Raw genomic sequence first — 18,945 nt, forward strand, 5'->3', positions numbered from 1 at the left:
GGCAAGGCCAGACAGCGAGAGAAAAAGGGGTGGGGGAAGAAAGGATAGAAATATTCAAGAAAGTAAAGAAGCAGAGGGGAAGGGACAGGGCCCAGCGTGGAGGAGGAGGAGGATGGTTTTGAAGAAGTGGGAGGAGATGGGACGAGGGGCTCAATGGTACCCTGTGCCCAAAATGGACCTCCCAGAAACTTGAAGCTGGCTCCCCTCCCTCAGCAAGACCAAAGGGCCAGACTTGTCAGGAAGTACAGTGGTACCTCGGGTTAAGTACTTAATTCGTTCCGGAGGTCTGCACTTAACCTGAAACTGTTCTTAACCTGAAGCACCACTTTAGCTAATGGGGCCTCCTGCTGCCACAGCACAATTTCTGTTCTTATCCTGAAGCAAAGTTCTTAACCTGAAGCACTATTTCTGGGTTAGCGGAGTCTGTAAGCTGAAGCGTATGTAACCCGAGGTACCACTGTAGACAGACCTCTTCCTCCTAAGAATGATAGCAGTGTAGAGAGGAAGGATATCCAGGGTTCTCTGTCTAGCCCCCTGCAATGCAGGAATCCATGCCAGAGAAGGCAGAGGAACCTCTCCCTGCAGGCAGCCTCCAGCCAAGGGTCTCCTGCCCTGCCTGCTCCTGTCCTGTCTCCTGTCCTGCCCTGCTCACGCCATGAGACACAGAAGTCTCCTTCCACATGACCATGTGCAGCCACCGGGGCAGCTCTGCTCAAGACGCGAACGGAGGGTGGGCCGGCGATCTTGGCAGCAGTCAGAACTATCTCAGCAGAAGCCGTCTTAACCTGCTTTTTTACAAACAGTTAAACCTGCAGTGCTCAGAGCGGACGTCAAAGGGAACTGCGCTTATTTGGGATGGCAGTGAGTGCAGCCCAGCCTCAGGGCTCCACGGATCTCAAGAAGGTGAGCTGCTGGGACTCTGGCCAGGCGCCACTCCAAAGCCACAGGTCTTGCACAAAAACGAGCAGAAGTTTATTGAAAGGTATGAAGGTGAGCAGGTAGGCACTCACCTTCGGCACAGAGGGGCTAAGAAGTCCTTCTGCATTTCACAAACTGTTGGGTGAAAACACAAGCATTTGGGGTGGGGAAACTTCAGCCCTGAAGCAGGCGATGGCCATCATGGCAGTCCCAGAGGGTAGGCCACGCCAGCCGTGCTCCCCTATTTCCGCCAAGCTGAGTGGTGCTGCCACCCCCCAGGCACCATCCCTCACGCTTGGGGGGGCACCTTGAGCTGACAAATGAGGGTCACCCCTCCAATTCCACGCCCCACAGGGCCTTCGAGGGACAAGTCACAATCACGCCACGCAGGACATTTGTTTTTAAGCCTCAGTTTGGTAAAACCCTCGATAGCTTGCAAGTGCTGGGGGTGATGGCCATTGCAGGCCTGCCCTTTGGCCCTGGGGCAGCAACTGGGGTTCCTGAAGGTCGTTCTCAGATTGGCAGGTGGAGGGGGTGCCTCGCCCACAAAGCGGCCTGCCAGGACAGCCCCCTCCCACACTCCAGGTTGGCCTGAGGCCTCCTCTGCCCCAGGAAACCCTGCCCCGTACAGAAGCACGGCTCCTCCTCGCCACTCAAACTGGGCCCAGGGCCTGATCCTGCCGCTGCTGCTGAGCTGTGAGGCGGGTGTGTGTCTTCTGGCTCACAGACGCCTCCCTGGCTTGGCATGGGAAGAGTTCACGCTTCCGGCTGTGTTGTCAGGCGAAGCTGCAGGCCCACTGGCAGGTGGTCTGAGAAGGTGGCCAGGCGAGTGATGAAGAAGAACTTCTCCACAGCCTGCAAGCAAGGGAGGGGGGCGGAGAGGGACCATGAGGGCAGGGAGGTGAGCCCAGAGGCAGGAGCCCCTTGGGCACCCCTGCAATACCCACCTCCTCAGTTCATGAGCAAGAGAGCATTTAAGGGCCCCCCAGGGCACTGCGCACTTGCAGCTTCTGACTCACCGTTTTCAGCTCCAGGGGATTCAGGTGTTCCCGGTAAAGGATGTAGTCAATGCGCCGCCCCTCGCTTGAGGTCACCGAGGGGTCAGGGGTCCCGTCCTCCGTGATGGGGCCGGCCAGGTACTTCCGCCGCCCCTTGGGCTCTGTGAGGGTTCTGAGAGGCAACGGAAAGACGTGTCCAGCAAGAAGGGGCTGTGGGTCTCAGGGCAGCCCCTCATTTGGGGTCCCGCACTGGGACACCTCATGCTGATAGTCCACTGCAAACGCCCCCAGAAAAGTCCACCCAGCACCTTGTTCTTCTTCAGAGGAGGGCTTTCCCCCCCTCTTATTGGGAGGTGGCCCAGTTCAACATGGAAAAGACCATGTGCAAAGTCCCCCCCTGCAAAACCCAATTTTTATCCTGTCAATTTTGCCGTTGCCCGCCCCCCAGCAAAGGAAGAAAGCAGCCGCCACCCCCAGCTCTGCCAAGTCCAGCAATCCTGCCATGGAAGGAACCCCCCAGCCCAGTTCAGCCCCTCACCTCTGCATGCGCTTTGGGGTCGACACAGCCTTGCTATAGATCTTCAGGTAATTCATCAGGGTGCCTGTGGGGGGGGGGAGACAGTTGTCAGTTCAAGGTGTGGCACTTTTGCACTCTCCCCCCACCTGTTCATGCTTCGGGGGCTGCCCTCCAAGACTAGCTGTAGAGTTGGGAAAAGAAGAGGTGGTCTTTCTGCAGTCAGGCCAGCAGCACAGCCCACCCCCATCTGACTTGCCATGATGCCCCTCTACCTGCCCCCCCCCCGCAAAAGCACCTAGCCTCTGCCCAACAGCAGAGCACAGAGAGAAAAACCCATCCTTGCGCCACAGGGTAGAGTGCAGGAAGGTCTAGAAGCAGAGGCAAGGCCAAGGTGGGGCAGGCATGCTGTGTGGGGGCAAAGACCCACCGATAGCCCAAGGCTTGTCCTTCCGGGGTCCGATGCGGCACGGATCTGTGTAGACGTTGAAGATCTCATGCACTTGCTCCAACGCATCCCCTGTGGAGAAAGGAGCAGGGAGGGAGGACGGCAGGTGAGGGGGAATCCTCAGACACACACCCCTTGCCAGCCCCCTCCAGGAACCCCACCTGCATACCTGTTGAGCAGTTGTCAAAGTTGAGGTCCCCACAGTAGATGTCGAAGGCCACAATGTCCCCGGGCTGAGCATTTGCATCCTGGAATTGCTGGGCCCAAAGCAGACTCAGAGTCAGCTGGTCGTACCGGACCTGGCTGTCAGCTGGGAGAAAGTGGGAGGAGGCGTCAGCCCAAGAGGGCACAGCAAGCGGGGGGGGGGGGTGGAGAGGCCAGAGCTCCCCCGGAGAGGCCTGAGGGACCCTCCCTCTCCTGCCAGGGATGTGGGGAGAGCAGAGCAAGAGGGCAGGAGGAGGAGGCGGCCAGGGGAGAGTCAGGGAGGGGCAGGCACACAAGACCCTCAGAGCCTGCTGGGTCAGGCCTATGGTCCAAGTTGGTGGCTCTTGCTGCCTCCTGGGGAAGCGAGTGCCATAGTTGAACTCTGCATGAAGGAGGACTTTCTTTTATCCAACCTGAATTAATATAATAATAATTATTATAATTATTAATTTAATTTATATACCGCCCTACACCCGCAGGTCTCAGGGCAGTTCACAGGATAAAACCAGAATATAAAATTCAAAAAGTACATAATCAAAATAAAAACAACAACCACCCAATAACCCCCAACACATTTTAAAAGGGCATAGGATGTCAATCAAATCAACCAAAAGCCTGGTTAAAGAGGAATGTTTTTGCCAGGCGCCTAAAGATATATAATGAAGGTGCCAGGAAAACTTCCCTGGGGAGAGCACCTCACAGATGGGGAGCCACTGCAGAGAAGGCCTTGTTTTTGTGTTGCCACCCTCCGAACTTCTCGAGGAGGGGGCACACAAAGGAGGGCCTCAGAAGATGATCTCAAGGTCTGGGTAGATTCATGCAGCTTCATTGGATGTCTACAAGGTATGTTATATATAGTGTCATGTGAGAGAGGGAGAAGAAGACACCCTCTCCCCATCCTTCACTTACCTTCTGGAGCGTGCATGTGGGTGCAGTTCAGGTACCCCACAATCCTTTGCCCTTGAGAAGCTCCCAGTTGCACCTGAGACACACAGGAAACATGGCAGGTCAAGCATCACCAAGGGAAACCTTCTAAGGGGAGGCACTCCAGGGAGAAAACAGATTCCAGCAAGCAGCCCCGAGACCATCTTGGTCCATTCTCCAGCCCCCAGGAGACCCCCTTACAGACCTCCTGGAAAACAACTCCCGCCTCTAAATGAGGGCAGAATCTGCAGAAGGCACAGGCAGTTGTCGTCATCGTCCCCCGCCCCCTGCCATGCTTCTGAGGACCCTCACTCAAATGTGTCTTTTGCTAACTCTGGGGCTGCTGTAAGGGAACCCCAAACACACCCCAAAGGCAGGAAACAGAACCACTTTTGCAACTTCCACACCTGCAAGCGTGCACCCGCACACTCGCACTCGCACACTGGAGCAACTTTCTGATCAGGTTCAGCTTGGTCTTCCAGTTAATGTTTGCCAAGGGCTGGAGAAAGTGCAAATCTTGGACAAACAAGAGTGGTTTTGATTTTGGGCAGGGAGGCATGTGGAGGGCAGGGCTAGGAAATCCTCGGACCAGTGGAGAATTTTTTTCCTGGAATGGGTCTTTCGGGTGTGAGGCCGGGTGTGGGATGAGACCAGTTCTTGATGCTCGGCTAGGAGACCCAATCTGCTGCTGGGCCCCAGCAGTGCGTCTCCATTTCCAGGCGGGGAGGAGGGTTGCCATGAAATCAGGAGACCTCATTGTGGTTGCCCAGCTGCAAGAGAAAGCACCTTCCACCCACGCTCAAGGACAACGTATGTTTGAAGCGTATGGCTTCACAGCCGTAATCTGTTAAGGGTGCTGAGAACTGTAGCTCTCTGAGGGGGTAAACCAGTTCCCGGAATTCTCTGCGGGAAGCCATGTGCTTTAAATGCACAGAGAGAAGCCCTGCAGCAGATCCAAGGGAGGGAGCATGGGAGGGAGGGAGGGGGGGCTGCTCCCCAGGCAATCTCTTTGCTCCCTCGCCCCCCCTCCCGGTTCTGGGTTCCCATGCTGATCAGAAAATGGCAGCAAAGTGACAAGCTCTCTTTGGAGGTGGCTGCACCTAATCCAGCCACGTCGCTGCTGGCACAGGAAGCACAGGAGCAGCAGCAAGGGCACAGCACTGCCAACCTTCCTTAGCAAAGACTCCTGCCAACGCAACAGCACCCTCAATGCTGCCTGGTCCTCCCAGGACTGCCTGGGGGCAGCAGCAGCAGCAGCCCTTCAGCACCCAGTTCAGCCCTCCGGAAGTGAAATGGCCCCCCCATGTCATTTCCTTCTGTGCCAGCGACTCTGAGGGGGGCATTGCTAGGGTTCAGCATTAGTTGTGGGTCCCATAAAGGAGAAGCAGGAGTCCTGCTTTTAGGAGAGGGGGGAGAAGAGGCAGGCAGGCAGGCGAAGGGCTTCCCTGCTTTGGTCACAGAAACACCCCACAAGAGAGCAACATGGGGGGCTGCCAAATGTAGGTCTGTCTAGTGTAGAGTGGGAAGGAACCCCCAAGGGTCATCTAGTCCAACCCCAGAAATCAAGCTTATTGTATTAATTTACAAATCCCTGAACAACTAGGGTCCTGTCTGAACCGTCATATCCCAGCTTGGTTACTGAGATCATCTGCAGCGTCATTGGGGGAGTTGTTGTTTGACAAGAAGATACTGAGCCTTTAGTGTCATGGGCCCAGTCCTGTGGAACTACCTGCCACTAGTGATTCAGCAGGCACCTTCTGTTTCAACTTTTAAATACCTGCCGAAAAATTTTCTATTCCGCCAGGCCTATGTAGGCAGTTGAGAGAACATCCCCCACAATGGTCTGCTGATGTTTGTTTTTAATTCTTTTTCTTTCAACTTGTTTTTATGTTTATGATATATTTCTATGACATAGCGGTATGGAAATATTGTTGTAAATAAACAAGCAAGCAAGCCAAGGAGCCTCCCTCCCTCCCCCCCCGCCTCTCACCTGCACAGAGAGCAGCCCTTTGGCGCTGAAGGCATCCTCGCCAGTGCCGTTGGGGTAGCAGCGGTACTGCACGGCCAGGACCGGGTAGCGGCTGGCCAGGAAGAGCCCGCTGTTCAGGAGCTTCAAGGCCGAGCAGCCCACCACCCCGAGGGTGCCCACGTCGTAGATGATGTGCTCATAGCAGGGGGCGAGGAAATGGCGCACCTGCCCCGAGGCCTGCCGGTCAAAGACCTCCTGCAGGCACACAACGTCCGCGTAGGGGGGGAAGTGGGTCGTGATCTCCCCGGGCGACCCGGCAGCCGCTCCTTCCTCTTCGAGGGGCACCTCAAGTATCACATCCCCGCTGAGCTGAGGGGAGCCCTGGCCGGACCGTGGGGGGCTGGCCTCCATGGACCCATACTTCCTCACGCCCGAGGGGCTGAAGCCAACCTGGAAGTCCCCCCGGGGGCCTGGCTCGTGAGATGGTGGGGAGCCGGAGGCCGCCCGCGCCAGCGCATGGCCGATGTGCTTGGCACGCCACTGTGTCCGCGACAGGTTGCTGAACTTGGCCAAGCCAACGGGAAGCAGGCAGAGGTTGCCGCTGACCACACTGAAGGTCTTTGCTGGGCCGGGGAGCACCCACGGGTCTGGCGGGGCCTGGTTTGGCGTGTGTTGGTAGGCAAAGGGGCGGCGGGCGGCCTGCAGGGGCAGCCACAGCAGGAAGGCCAGCAGCGAGAAAGGGGCAGAGAGGAGCAGCAGGGGCACCAAGACGATCCCCTTGCCCGCCGCCTCCAGGGCATAGGGCAGCCCGTGCTGGTGTTCTTGCTTTTCCTGGGTGGTCTGCTGCAAGGCCAGCAGCTGGTTCACCAGCCAATAGCTGGGGAAGAGGATGTGCCGCAGCACAGAGTCCATGGCCCCCAGGACACAGTTGGAGTAGGGCGACTCGCGCAGACCCATCCTAGGGCTGCAGTAGCAGCAGCAACAGGGCCTTCTGAGGGGGGCTGCTCCGGGCCCCAAATGGATCCTGGGTGGCTGGCCTCTGGGTCACCAGGCCTCGTGGCTCTGGGGGGCCGGATCCTGTGGAAGAGAAGTGGTAAAAGTGAGAGGCTACTCTGGGTAAAGGAGGGGGGTCTTGGGCTCAGTGGTGTGGTCTGGCAGTTAGATTCTGCCTCCTCCCTTCTCTCTAAAGGGAGCAGAGTGAGGATGGAGGGTCCAACTAGGACTTTGAGCAGGGCAGAATTGGAGGAGGTGCTGGAGTGAGGAAACCAAACTGGCCCGCCTGTTTGTGCTCAGCCACCGTTTTTTCAACCCTACATTTGAAAAAGGCCTTCTCAACATCAGCTCTTTTTTGGCAGTTGGAACACAAGGAACATTGAGGGGGAAATATCAGAATAGATAGAATGCCGGAAGGGCGAAGAGCGCGTCAAGCCCCAAGGGCCTGATCTCCTTCCAAGCGTCGCTCCGCAGGTGCGCCTTGCAGAGAAGGCTCTCCGGTTTCTGGGGCTAAATAAATGCTCTTTGAAGCAGATGCAAAGAGGGGGCGTCCCAGGGGGAGAAGGTGCCCACGTGGGGGGGGGAGGCTGGGCTGAAGTTGCTGCTGCTGTGCAGCCTCCACACTCACCCCCACCTCGGGCAGACGGGATAGCTGCCCCCTCCACGGAAAGAGGGTCCCCCTGCTCCTTCCCGCAGATGCCTCACCCGCCTCTCCACCCAGCCACCTCGCGCGTCCAGAAGCGGAGTAGTCAGCGCGCCCGGCCGCCTCCCTCTGGGCGCGCCTCGCCTCTCGCCCCGGCAGGGGAGGACCGCCCGCCCCCTCCAGGACCCGCCTCGGCCCCGTCCGCCCGGCCTCCCTGCTTGCCCGGCGACCGGGGGCGGCGCTGGCTGGCGCGCCCTCGCACCTGGCGGGCGAGTTAATGGTTAGCCAGCCTCCCTCGGGCAGCTCGCTTGGAAGAGACGCTCCGGCTCGTCCCGTCCAACCTTGCATGATGCAGGGCGCGCAGCGCAAGCATCCCGGGCAGTTGGTGGCGGTTGAGGGCGAGCCCAGCAGTTGGCACCCGCGGAGCGCCAGGACGCGCCACCGCCGCCGCACGACGAGGGCGGGCAGAGAGGAAAGGAAGGGGGATCCTGTGCCCGCCCCGCGGGATCATTATCATGGCCGCCCCGACAGCCCCCTTGATCCAGGCGGGGAAGAGGAGCCCCAGGGAAATCCCCACTGAGCTTACCGCCTCGGGCGCCTGGGCTCTGCGGGCGCCACCCCGGGCGGAGGCGCCCGCCCGCCTCCTTCCCGTTGCCGCGGGCGGGAGAGAGAACGGAGGAGCGCGGCAGGGAAGGGAGGGGCCCCGGCCCATGTGCAAAGGGCCTGCCGCCACCCCACTTGCCCCACATCGGGGGGGCAGTTCCTATAACCCCCTCTGCTCTTCCAACCAACCTGCTCTCAACAAAGCAGCCTAAATGTCTTCTTCAGGAGAGGGCGTTTCCCCTCTCCAGGGACCACTACCACGCCCCCCCATCTACCCCAGTTCTACTGGACACCCCTTTCCACCCACCGCCCCCCCTATTGTTTCATTGTATTAATTATATTCTATTTATTATATTAACAATATAACAGTTAAAAGTCCTTAAACTGAAGGGGAATATTTCCAAGGCCTGGTTGAAGAGGATTATTACTATCATTAACCTTTACCTCACTGGAGTTCTAGTCCCCACTGGGCCATGAGGCTCCCAGGTGAGCGTGGGCCAGTCTCCACCTGTCAGCAGAGGCAGATTTAGGGGAGTGTGTGTCACTTCGGCTGCAGTGGGTGCAGAGCCTCAGGGGCAGAATGGAAGGCAAGAGGTGGAGGGGCATCAGATGATGGCATCCCGAATGACGCTGCTGAAATTTGAGAGCCCAAAGTCCAACGCTGCTCCCAGCCTAACCTACCTGACAGGGTTGTTGTGGGGGATTAACAGTGGGGGGGGCGGGAGAGAACCACGTGTGCCACCTGGGAGAAAGAGGTGGCACAGAAATGCAGTAAATGAAAAGAGAAAAGTGGACAGCGCTGAGCTAGAGGGACCAAGAGCCTGGATCTAAGGCCGCTACTTGGAGGCTGTGCAGCAAACCTGCCCTGGGACCACCCTGCTCCTCAGGAGCCCTCACAACCTCTGCCACAGACGCACCAGCTGCCTGGAGTTTTTGAGGGCGAGTTAGGGGGCGCTGATGTAGGGTGAAACACTACCTCCCTCTAGGTGTCTCTATCCCCCTCCCCCCATATAAGCCTCCCGTGGGGCACCCCTAAGAGAGTGGGCAATGCTGGTGGACCTGGGTTCAGATCCCTTCTATGCTGTGCCGCAGAAACAACAGGGACCCGTTTGACCAGGTTGTGGGTTTGAGTGAGCAAAGCAATTTGGACGCCACAAGCACAACAACGTCAACATCCTTGTCATTAGAATTCTCCTAATCATCCTAATTACCACAATTCCAAGGCACAGGCAGGCCTGCTGAGTGCCTTCGAGAGCAAGCACACCTGAGCCTGTGCTGGTGGGCGGAGGCCAGAACATCCGCTCTTTTTTCACATTCATGAGCTGGTGAAATGGCAGCACTTTTTCATTGACATACCACATTGGTGGGGCTGCCAGCTGAGTGGCTGTTGGATTCTGGAATGGAGAGGGGGAGGGGAGAGGTGCAAATGTGCCAGCAGAGCCAATCTTGCTGAAGCATTTGCACTGCGCCATCCTCGTCCCTCCATCCCAAGATGCAGCAGTGGCTCAGCTGGAGAGAGGTCAGGTGAGCAGCGCAGGCCATCCTTTTCCCATGCCAAGAGCCTCCTCATAAGAGCCTGGTTACAGCTGGATCAGTCCAAGGGGGGGGGGTGACCCACCTAGTTCAGCACATCCTGTTTTCCACAATGGCCAACCAGACTCCCCACTGAGGGAAGCCACCACTGCAGGAGTTTGAATAGATGACCCCCAGGATCCCTTCCAATGCTACAGTTCTATGAAAGAGAAGCGCATGAAGACCATAGAATGGTATCCCTGGAAGGGACCCAACAGGCCATCTAGTCCAACCCCCTGCAATGCGGGGATCACAGCCAAGGGCTCCAAAGAAAATGTTGCTCATGGAAGTAAAAATGCAAAGGCACCATTGGGGTAGAGCAGCAAACAAGATAAGATAAATGCTTTCCTAGTGTGTCAAAAGGAAGAGGAAGAGAATAATAATTAGGTCTGTTTATCAGCAGAGAAGATGAGATATAAAGATACACAGAGTACACTGAACCATTTTTGTATTCAAGGAACAGGACGTGGGCGCTAGAGGATTAACAGAATTACCACAGGTCACGAGGTGGGCCAGACTTGCATGCGTGTTTATAATTATTTGCAAACTGCTTTTTACATATGTCTCAAGGCCAGTGCTTTTTTTCTTTAAAAAAGAAAAGAGGAGTCACATCACACAACACCTTCACCTGCAAGCTATGACCAAACCCCTCTGCTTTTGAGCCATGTTTGAGAAGCAGTGGACTCTTCTTCATTGGAGGATTTTAAACAGAGGTTGGGTGGCCATTTGCCAGGAACTCTCCAGCTGTGATTCCTGCATTTCAGTGGGTTGGACTAGATGACCCTTGGCAGTCCCTTCCAACTCCACAATTATATGAGAGCAAGTTCCTTAGGGATCTGAAGCCAGAAGGGGGCCCAGAAGGAGGTTCAGATGAGGCTGGAGGAATGAGCCTTTTCCCCCGTGCCCTCCTGGGCATGGACAGACCTCCTCTGCCCAACTACAGTGCGAGGGCAAAGGGAACAGCCCCAACCCAAAGCACTCACCTCTCTGGGTGCTTGTCCAAAGCGGTCCAGGGGTAACCGGCTGGCTGCTGGTTGTGTCCAGCTGAGATCCTCCTCAAGAGCACCTGAGAGAAGAAGGCCTGGTGGGGAAGTGAGGCACAGCTGGGATCTAGGCAGCCACTCTAGGTGTCCTGTCATGTGTTCTAAATAGCCAGGCACTCAGTCATGCCTCATTGTGATCCAGCTGCTTCGCCAGAGAGCTCCTGAAGGGCAGGCGCTTTGGGCAATCCAGCTCAGACCCAGCGGCTGACTAACAGGTCTTGCACCCGGACTTCCTTCAGCTTCCTGGTTTGATTGCAGATTAAATGCTGCAGAGTTACAAATTCGCAGGAGCCTGCCCAGAGGTAAAAGGTCTAATTATGGTCTCACGTGAGGAGGTGATGATGGCAGTGGTGATAAGGCAGCTCATGTGCTGCAGCCAGAGTGCAGTGGCAGGCGAGTGCAGGGGAGGGTTTTACACTCCAGGGAAAGAGGGCGTTCTCTCCAGGCAAACAGTGTTCTGCCAAGCTTCAGATAATGAGATGCAGATTATTTAGGAGGGAGCACATCCCAGTCATAAACACATTTGCCTGGAAGCAGATTTCCCTCTTCCTCTTTCCTGGCATGGCACTGAGAAAGTCATCAACATCAAACATATGTTAGCAGAACTCCTTGCCACCACACTCCACTTCTGATGCCATGCTTTGTGTTTGTAGCTGGCAGAATAGCTGACACACACCTCCACCGGCCGGGTCATGCAGCATTCAGGCCTGGAAAGTACCGTATTTTTTTCTCTATAAGACTCACCCTAAAAAGACTAAAAGACTCACCCTAAAAAGACTTTCCCTCCTAAAAAGTAAGGGGAAATGTGTGTGCGTCTTATGGAGCGAATGCAGGCTGCGCAGCTTTCCCAGAAGCCAGAACAGCAAGAGGGATTGCTGCTTTCACTGCACAGCGATCCCTCTTGCTGTTCTGGCTTCTGAGATTCAGAATATTTTTTTTCTTGTTTTCCTCCTCCAAAAACTAGGTGCGTCTTGTGGTCTGGTGCGTCTTATAGAGCGAAAAATACGGTATTTCTTACTTGCCATGTTTTGCTTACTGTCTTTGGGACCTTTCAGCATTTTCTAGACTGAATTCAAAGCACCAAACTGGAGCTGAAATGTTGCCAGTGAGTCTCTGCCTCTGGGGGGGGGGCAGCATTTTAGAGATTTCCAAAAAGGTGCTTCAAATTTGTGAAGCTTCGTATTAGGAGCTGAAGGTGCTCAGGATTACTCCCATGATGAGGTGACACCTTCCAGATGTTGCACGTTCTGTGTGTGGCTGCAGCCAGCTAATGGTTCTTCTATATGTTTGATTATCTTATCTTTAACCATGCTTTCCACTAGTTTTCCAGGGACAGACATTAAGCTAACTGGCCTGTAATTTCCATAATCCACCCTGCATCCCCTTTTAAAAATTGGCTACTTTCCAGTCCTTGGGTGTAATGGCTTTAGGGGTTGCTTGTGCGTAAGTTGCCGCCGCTCTGGGCTAGGTTGGCTGGTTAAACCATTTCTCGCTGGACAGCCACCCACTCCGTGGCTGTTCAGTCACTGGCAGAATCCGTCAGTGGGCGTTTCTTAAACCTTTTCCAACATAAAAGTTGTTTGACGCCCAGTCTCCTCCTACTCTCCCTGCGCGGAAGTCTTCTGCGCAGGGAGGGCATGGGTAGCAGAGGACCTGTGCTCTCCCCGCTGATGTCCAGTGAAGAGTCCCGGAGCCTGCTCTCTGCTTCCCCCATTGGCCCCCCTCTATCCCTGGTGTAGCGCTGATTTTCTTCCCCAACAGGAGACCTGCCTCTCTCCCTGCTTGGCCCCTCTCCAGCATCGCTGTGGAGCCTCGCCTCCTCCTCTAGTTCCGATGGCAGTTCCCTGACATTGGGTATAGAAGGTTATAAGTTACATATTTTTGTTAGAAAACCAGCAGTCGTGTGACTTATTCAACCTAGAGCTACCACCACCTTTCCCCCATTCCTGGTGAATTCTGAGTTGACTTGGAGGATGCATCTGCTCTCTTAACACTGGTCTTGAAAGACCTACACAGGCTCCCAGTACGTTTCCGAGCACATTTCAAAGTGTTGGTGCTGACCTTGAAAGCCCTAAATGGCCTCAAAGGCCCTGTATACCTGAAGGAGTGTCTCCACCCCCATCATTCTGCCTGGACACTTAGGTCCAGCGACGAGGGCCTTCTGGTGGTTCCCTCATTGCGTGAAGCAAAGCTACAGGGAACCAAGCAGAGGGCTTTCTGGGTAGTGGCGAATGCCCTGTGGAACGCGCTCCCATCAGATGTCAAAGAGATAAACAACTACTTGACATTTAGAAGACATCTTAAGGCAGCCCTGTTCAGGGAAGGTTTTAATGTGTGACATCTTAGTGTATTTTTGGTCTTTGTGGAAGCCGCCCAGAGTGGCTGGGGAAACCCAACCAGATGGCGGAGTACAAATAATAAATTATTATTATTATTATTGGTGTTATGAAGGCATAAGCAGAAAGGCCTTCCATAGGCCCTTGCAAGTACAAGCTGCATCACAGTCACACACACACACATATAGAACCAAAGACTTGGCTGTCTGTCATGCTGCCCCCAAGGCTGAGGAGGAGAGGCAGGTCCTCACCTGCTTACCTGACAGTTGGGATGGTTCCAGGAGTAGCATGTTTTTCCACATGTGGCGATATAAATACATATGTTTATTGCATCTGCCCAGATGTTGCGCAAGCGCCTCTTGCTGCAAACGCTTTCAGGAGATCTTATCTCCCCGTGTTTCTGAGATGATATTGTTGTGCATCACTGATAGGCCGTGGGGTTCAACAGCTGAGGGGCCATGCAGGCTGCTCAGAGGCAGCCCTCCCTCAAAGCTAGATGATGACTCCACAGACAGTCCCATCCCTAGTGTGCACATAGGTGCTGTGATGCTTGAGCCTGAGGAGAATGGCATCAGGACAGAGTGGGCATGCAGAGCAAAGAAGCCCCTGCTTCCCCAGGAGCTCCAGGTGGGCTTCAGGTGTCCCATGAACTCTGGGTCTGGGCTTCTACATCCATCTTCCATGCTTTTGCACAACTCCCATTCTTTTTGGTGTCACTTGCACAGTGGCTCATGCCCAGCACCTAGTCTCACCCTCACCCTTTCTGGCAAGACTTCCAGCCCCTTTCTCTGCCAGGTAACCTCCCTTTCCAGAAGAGAGTGTAGGTGGTTTTATTGATTTGTGGATGAGGAATTCATCTCCCAAGTTACTTGCTGTCAAAAAAGATTGATGAGATATGAGCTGAGTTTATTTTCAGGCACTCTGCCTGTTCTTGTCACGTTTATCTCACACCTGGTATTTAATGGGGAGTTATGAAACAGGATTTGGCCCAGGGCCCTTTTCTGCTGAGCCAGCGGGGTCTGCTTGGATGTGGTTCTGGGAATCCAGTCTTCTTTGCCAATGTGGGCACTGGGTGGGTTGCTGACTCCCCCAGGCACAGCTCCATGGAGGGCTAGGAGGATCTCAGAAGCAATTTCTATCAAGTCCAGGTTCATTTTTAAAAGGCTAAATATCACCTGACATGCAGTCTTGGTTACCCGCATTGGAATCTCTTTCCCTTCATGACTGACTCTACTAATGAATGGTAATTATTTAACATCTTCCTCAATTACTGTGACAAAGGTGACACAGTTCTCTCCATGTTGAATGTACGGCATCCACCTTGCTTGGTCAACATGCTTTAGGGTCAGGTTGTGGATGCCAGAATCCTGGTGTGCCTTCTGGCCACTCAGCACCTTCCTCTGACCACCAAGTTGCCTTGGATCAGCTTCCGTACCCGCTGACTTATTAAGAACAGAAGAGCCCTGTTGGCAAGGCCGACCCTGGGGAGGAGGGCAAGAGGTGTGTGCGCCCTGTGACTAGATGGCTGGGCTGGCAAATGGAATCTTGACTTCTTCATCCTCATCGGTGGGGCAGCATCCTGCACTGCGCCTGAGGGCTGGCTGAAGGGGGTGCAGGGCACACACACCGCTCTCACTCGGCAGCATGTTTCCAGCCATTCTCTGGACCATGTGGAAAGCCTTGGGGAGTGAACATGACTGGGCTTTTAAAAAGAAAAAAAGTAGAAGGGAAGGTGAGCCAACAACCAGGCCACCTCTGCAAATTCCTAAGAAATCTGCACTCCACAAAAAGTCCTTTGCAGCCAAAGACCAGTGACCTCCTGCGCTCCAGTCACCTCTGTTGGATTTTAACTCAGGGCTCCTGTTGGTTTGAAACACTGACTCCAAAGGTCTCAGGAAGATCCTTCTTGTATAAGGAATGAAAATACAGAGGGCCAGTCCAGTGGGACATTCCGCTGCGCAAGCTGAAAATAATCATCTAATGATAACAGGTACCTTGTCTTTAGATCAGCCTCTGTACTTAAAAATTGTAGTCACCAATGGAATGCCAGGTTTTAAAATTGGATCCAGAGGATACCCAGAAAATTACAGGCTAGTAACATCAGTTCCAGGAAAATGATAATAAAATTATTATCAACAGAATTACCAAACGTGGAGAAGAACATGCCTTACTAAAGTGGAACCAGCATGGCTTCTGTGAGGGCAAGTCCTGTCTCAAGCCCCACGTTGGGGAGAAGATTCCTGCGTTGCAGGGGGTTGGACTAGATGACCCTCACGGTCCCTTCCAAGTCTACAATTCTATGATTCTGTCAGCTGGGCTCCCTTGCACAGGAGAGCTTCCCTGTGGATCTTGGCCAGAGTGTCGTCTTGACTTCCTTGTAGATTCTGAACTAGATTAAGATGTTTCAGGGGCTTTTGAAGTAAGCACAGCCTTTGCATTAGATTTGTGTGGTGGACTGAGGCAACACCCCCAGAAACAGGTTAAAGTCTAACAGGAAGGCATAGCAGGAAAATGAGACAGTAACTTGAACAACTTCTGGAGGAAGGGCAGCCGTGTTAGTCCGCTGCATCAAAAGCAACAAATAGCCTTGTAGCACCTTGACAATGGGAAGAAACTTTTATGGCATAAGCTTTCCTGGGCGCTCCCTCAGGTATCAATGTTCAAAGTGTCAACGTGGCATCATATTATTGAGTTTCCTTTTGAAGGGTTGCTTTGAATGTCCATACCTGAAGAAGAGCTTGAAGATTCTTTGAGGATTTCAAAAACTACTTGGTGCAACCCTATTAGTTGTTCTGAGGGCTTTGTTTCATTATTGTTATTGATGCTACTGCATTTCTATACCTTTATCTGAGGATCACAGGCAATGTGTGTGTGTTTTGCTTGGTGTCTAAACCTAGTGAGGCCGCCAGTTGAGCCCCCCTGTGGAGATGTGGAGAACATTTCACAAATGGGGAGCCATGGCAGAAGAGGCCTTTTCTCATGTTGTCACCCTCTGGACAAATATTTTGTGGACGGGGCACATGAAGGGCCTCAGAGGATAATTGCAGGGTCCGGGTTGGTTCAGATGGGGAGAGGAAGTCCTTGAGCCACTTAAGGCTTTATAGGTCAAAACCAGCATGTTGAATTGGGCGTGGAAACTAAATGGCAGCCAGTGCAGCCAGGCCAGGATCGGTGTAACATGCTCAGACTGTCTTGCCCCAGTGAGCAACTTGGCCACTGAATTTCTGAACCGTCTTCAGAGGCAGCACCATGTATAATGCATTGCAGTAATCTAACCAAGAGGTTAGCAGAGTGTATAGAATCATAGAATCATAGAATCATAGAGTTGGAAGAGACCACAAGGGCCATCGAGTCCAACCCCCTGCCAAGCAGGAAACACCATCAGAGCACTCCTGACATATGGTTGTCAAGCCTCTGCTTAAAGACCTCCAAAGAAGGAGACTCCACCACACTCCTTGACAGCAAATTCCACTGTCGAACAGCTCTTACTGTCAGGAAGTTCTTCCTAATGTTTAATTGTACTGTAGACAGTACAATCCTGTGCATACTCAGAAGTAAACCCAGAACCAGAACATTTGCAGTACAAAAAGTTAGAGGGTTTAGCCAGCAACTATGGGAGATGCACAGCTTGCAGCTGAAGTAGTACAACTGCCCCCAAACTGTTTTTGGTGCGTATGGTATGGTACAATTGTACTGTGAGCATAAACCACAATGAATGCACAATGAGAAGGACACTTGTGGGGAGGGGGGGGCCCTTTTGGTGGCAGCTGTGGGAGGGAGACACCACTGGTGGCTGGATAGTGGCATCTTCCCCAGCTCCTCCTACTTCTTCTCCCTTCCCCTCCGGGCAAGATCTGTTTGTGGTCTCAGAATGGAAAGGGGACAAGATCTCTGTCTGGACATTGATCACTTGATCCTGTGCATGTTTAAAGGAAGCCCCGCTAATCCAAGGGTGCTCTCTACCAAACAGGTGTGCATGAATTGGTGGCTTCTGCCCCTCCACTTCTCATGGCAAATTGTGGTGGGGGCAGGGAGGGGGGTGGACCATGGAGAACGCAGAGGCCATGTGGGGGCTGAGAGTGTATGTGTAGCAGTGAAGGGGTTTCCAGTTCTGCTATGACTCTGAAAGAGCAGCAGCAGCGAAGGGCCCCAAAGCCTGTATGGCTCTGAATGCAGTCCTTCACCTGAACTGCACTCTGGTCAATGGCCCTCATAGAACTGTAGAGTTGGAAGGGCTCCTAGGGGTCATCTAGTCCAACCCCCACAAAGCAAGTATAAAAATCCTCCCCATTCAAGCCACCCTTGCCATCGGGCCCAGGAGAAAGAGGCAAATGATGGTGCACTCCAGTGAAGGGGAAGGGAGCGGGTGGTGAGGAGGGGGCCACATGCCCCAAGCCTGGTAAGCATGTGCTGGATCCACGTGCTGGATCCTGATAAGGATCTGGTCCACGGAGCCAAAAATGTTCCCCCACCCCTGCTCTGGGCCTGGAGGGGGAAAGGAAGAAGGAGCATTGGCTTCAAAGAGGCTGTTAAGTTAATGTCAAGGTGTTGAGGGGAATGAGTCACAGCCTTGGCAAACCTCCCTCAAACCCCAGGAAAATCCCAGCAGCTCTGTGGCCAGGACCTCCAGAAGAAGGTGGGGAGGAATTGGGCTGGAGAGACTCAAGTTCAAGCCCAGCCCTTTTCAGACATGGAGCGTGTAGCTGTGGCTCTCAGCCTCAGGCCCTCATCTGCGCAATAAGAAGAACGGACTCAAGAGGACTAGGGCGCACGGCAGGAAAGCTGGACCAATTACCTGGATGCTGTCTTTGAGGCCTCTTTTCTCCAGTTCACTAGCTATGATAGCTTATGCCAGGGGTAGGCAAACTGAGGCCCGGGGGCTGGATGTGGCCCAATCGCCTTCTCCATCTGGCCCACGGATGGTCCGGGAATCACAACGTGTTTTTACATGAGTAGCATGTGTCCTTTTATTTAAACTGCATCTCTGGGTTATTTGTGGGGGCTGCCTGGTGTTTTTACATGAGTAGAATGTGTGCTTTCATTTAAAATGCTTCTCTGGGTTATTTGCAGGGCATAGGAATTTGTTCATTTTTTTCCCTTCAAAATATAGTCCAGCCCATGTGGTCTGAGGGATGGTGGACTGGCCCACGGCTGAAAAAGGTTGCTGACCCCTGGCTTATGCTCTGCCCTCCACAGCTGTGGCTGGGAACCATGGACCGGGACAGGGGGAGTTACTCTTGTGCTTGAATCTTGCTTGTGGGCTTGCCACTGGGGCCTGTTTGGCTTCTGTGAGAACAGGATGCTAGACTAGATGGGCCCCTTTGGCTTGATCCAGCAGACTCACCTTATGTTCTTATGAGTTATGGTTCAACTTCAATGAAAGGAAAGCAAAAGCTAAACCAAACCTGTGAATTACCTACCTTAAGCAAGAGCTCCACCTGCTGCCATCTTTGAAAAAGCCAGTTAACTGCAGTACCTCCAGTGAAGCGGCTGGCCTTGCGTTTATTGTGAACATTTGGTTAGACCACAAGATGTAATGCTGTAATATAATAAGGAATGTATGTCTAAAGTATAACACAAAAATTTATTAAGGAATTATAGATATTTATAGAATGTATATATAGTAAACATGCTTAAGCAAGAGCAATGTAGAGAAGCCCAAAGAGGGGCGGAGGGAAGTTAATTCGGATAAGACATGGGTAGGCAAACTAAGGCCCGGGGGCCGGATCCGGCCCAAGCAACTGCTTCTTGTGCTTTTGAGCAGCCCTCTTTGGGCAGAA

At 53.6% G+C, this 18,945-nt stretch overlaps 1 protein-coding gene across 3 annotated transcripts; it reads right to left on the bottom strand.

Moving 5' to 3' along the window:
• Positions 1 to 950: 950 nt before the first annotated feature.
• Positions 951 to 18,699, bottom strand: LOC310766131 (sphingomyelin phosphodiesterase 5-like). 3 transcript variants are annotated; one of them, XM_083622120.1, is made up of 8 exons: positions 18,586 to 18,699; positions 5,997 to 7,052; positions 3,992 to 4,064; positions 3,048 to 3,188; positions 2,861 to 2,950; positions 2,455 to 2,518; positions 1,938 to 2,088; positions 951 to 1,773 (listed from the first exon to the last, which is right to left on the bottom strand). In XM_083622120.1, the coding sequence occupies exons 2-8, from the start codon at positions 6,930 to 6,932 to the stop codon at positions 1,675 to 1,677; spliced, it is 1,554 nt and encodes a 517-aa protein (XP_083478246.1). In that variant the 5' UTR covers positions 6,933 to 7,052; positions 18,586 to 18,699; the 3' UTR covers positions 951 to 1,674. The 3 variants fall into 3 exon arrangements, with proteins under 3 accessions (XP_083478246.1, XP_083478244.1, XP_083478245.1); XM_083622118.1 differs by lacking the exon at positions 18,586 to 18,699 and adding an exon at positions 10,770 to 11,225; XM_083622119.1 differs by lacking the exon at positions 18,586 to 18,699 and adding an exon at positions 8,198 to 8,290.
• Between the last annotated feature and the right edge of the window lie 246 nt (positions 18,700 to 18,945).

The sequence above is a fragment of the Podarcis filfolensis genome, assembly GCF_964270895.1.
Source record: "Podarcis filfolensis genome assembly, chromosome: 7".
Taxonomy (NCBI): Eukaryota; Metazoa; Chordata; class Lepidosauria; order Squamata; family Lacertidae; genus Podarcis; species Podarcis filfolensis.

Bases quoted from the DNA above. Each gene is read 5' to 3' on its own strand.
- LOC310766131 (XM_083622120.1), bottom strand. From the start codon at position 6,932: ATGGGTCTGCGCGAGTCGCCCTACTCCAACTGTGTCCTGGGGGCCATG. The intron at 2,951-3,047 runs GTATGCAGGTGG...CTTTCTCCACAG, and splicing joins CTTTGACAACTGCTCAACAG to GGGATGCGTTGGAGCAAGTG. The intron at 1,774-1,937 runs GTGAGTCAGAAG...CCTTGCTTGCAG, and splicing joins ATCCCCTGGAGCTGAAAACG to GCTGTGGAGAAGTTCTTCTT.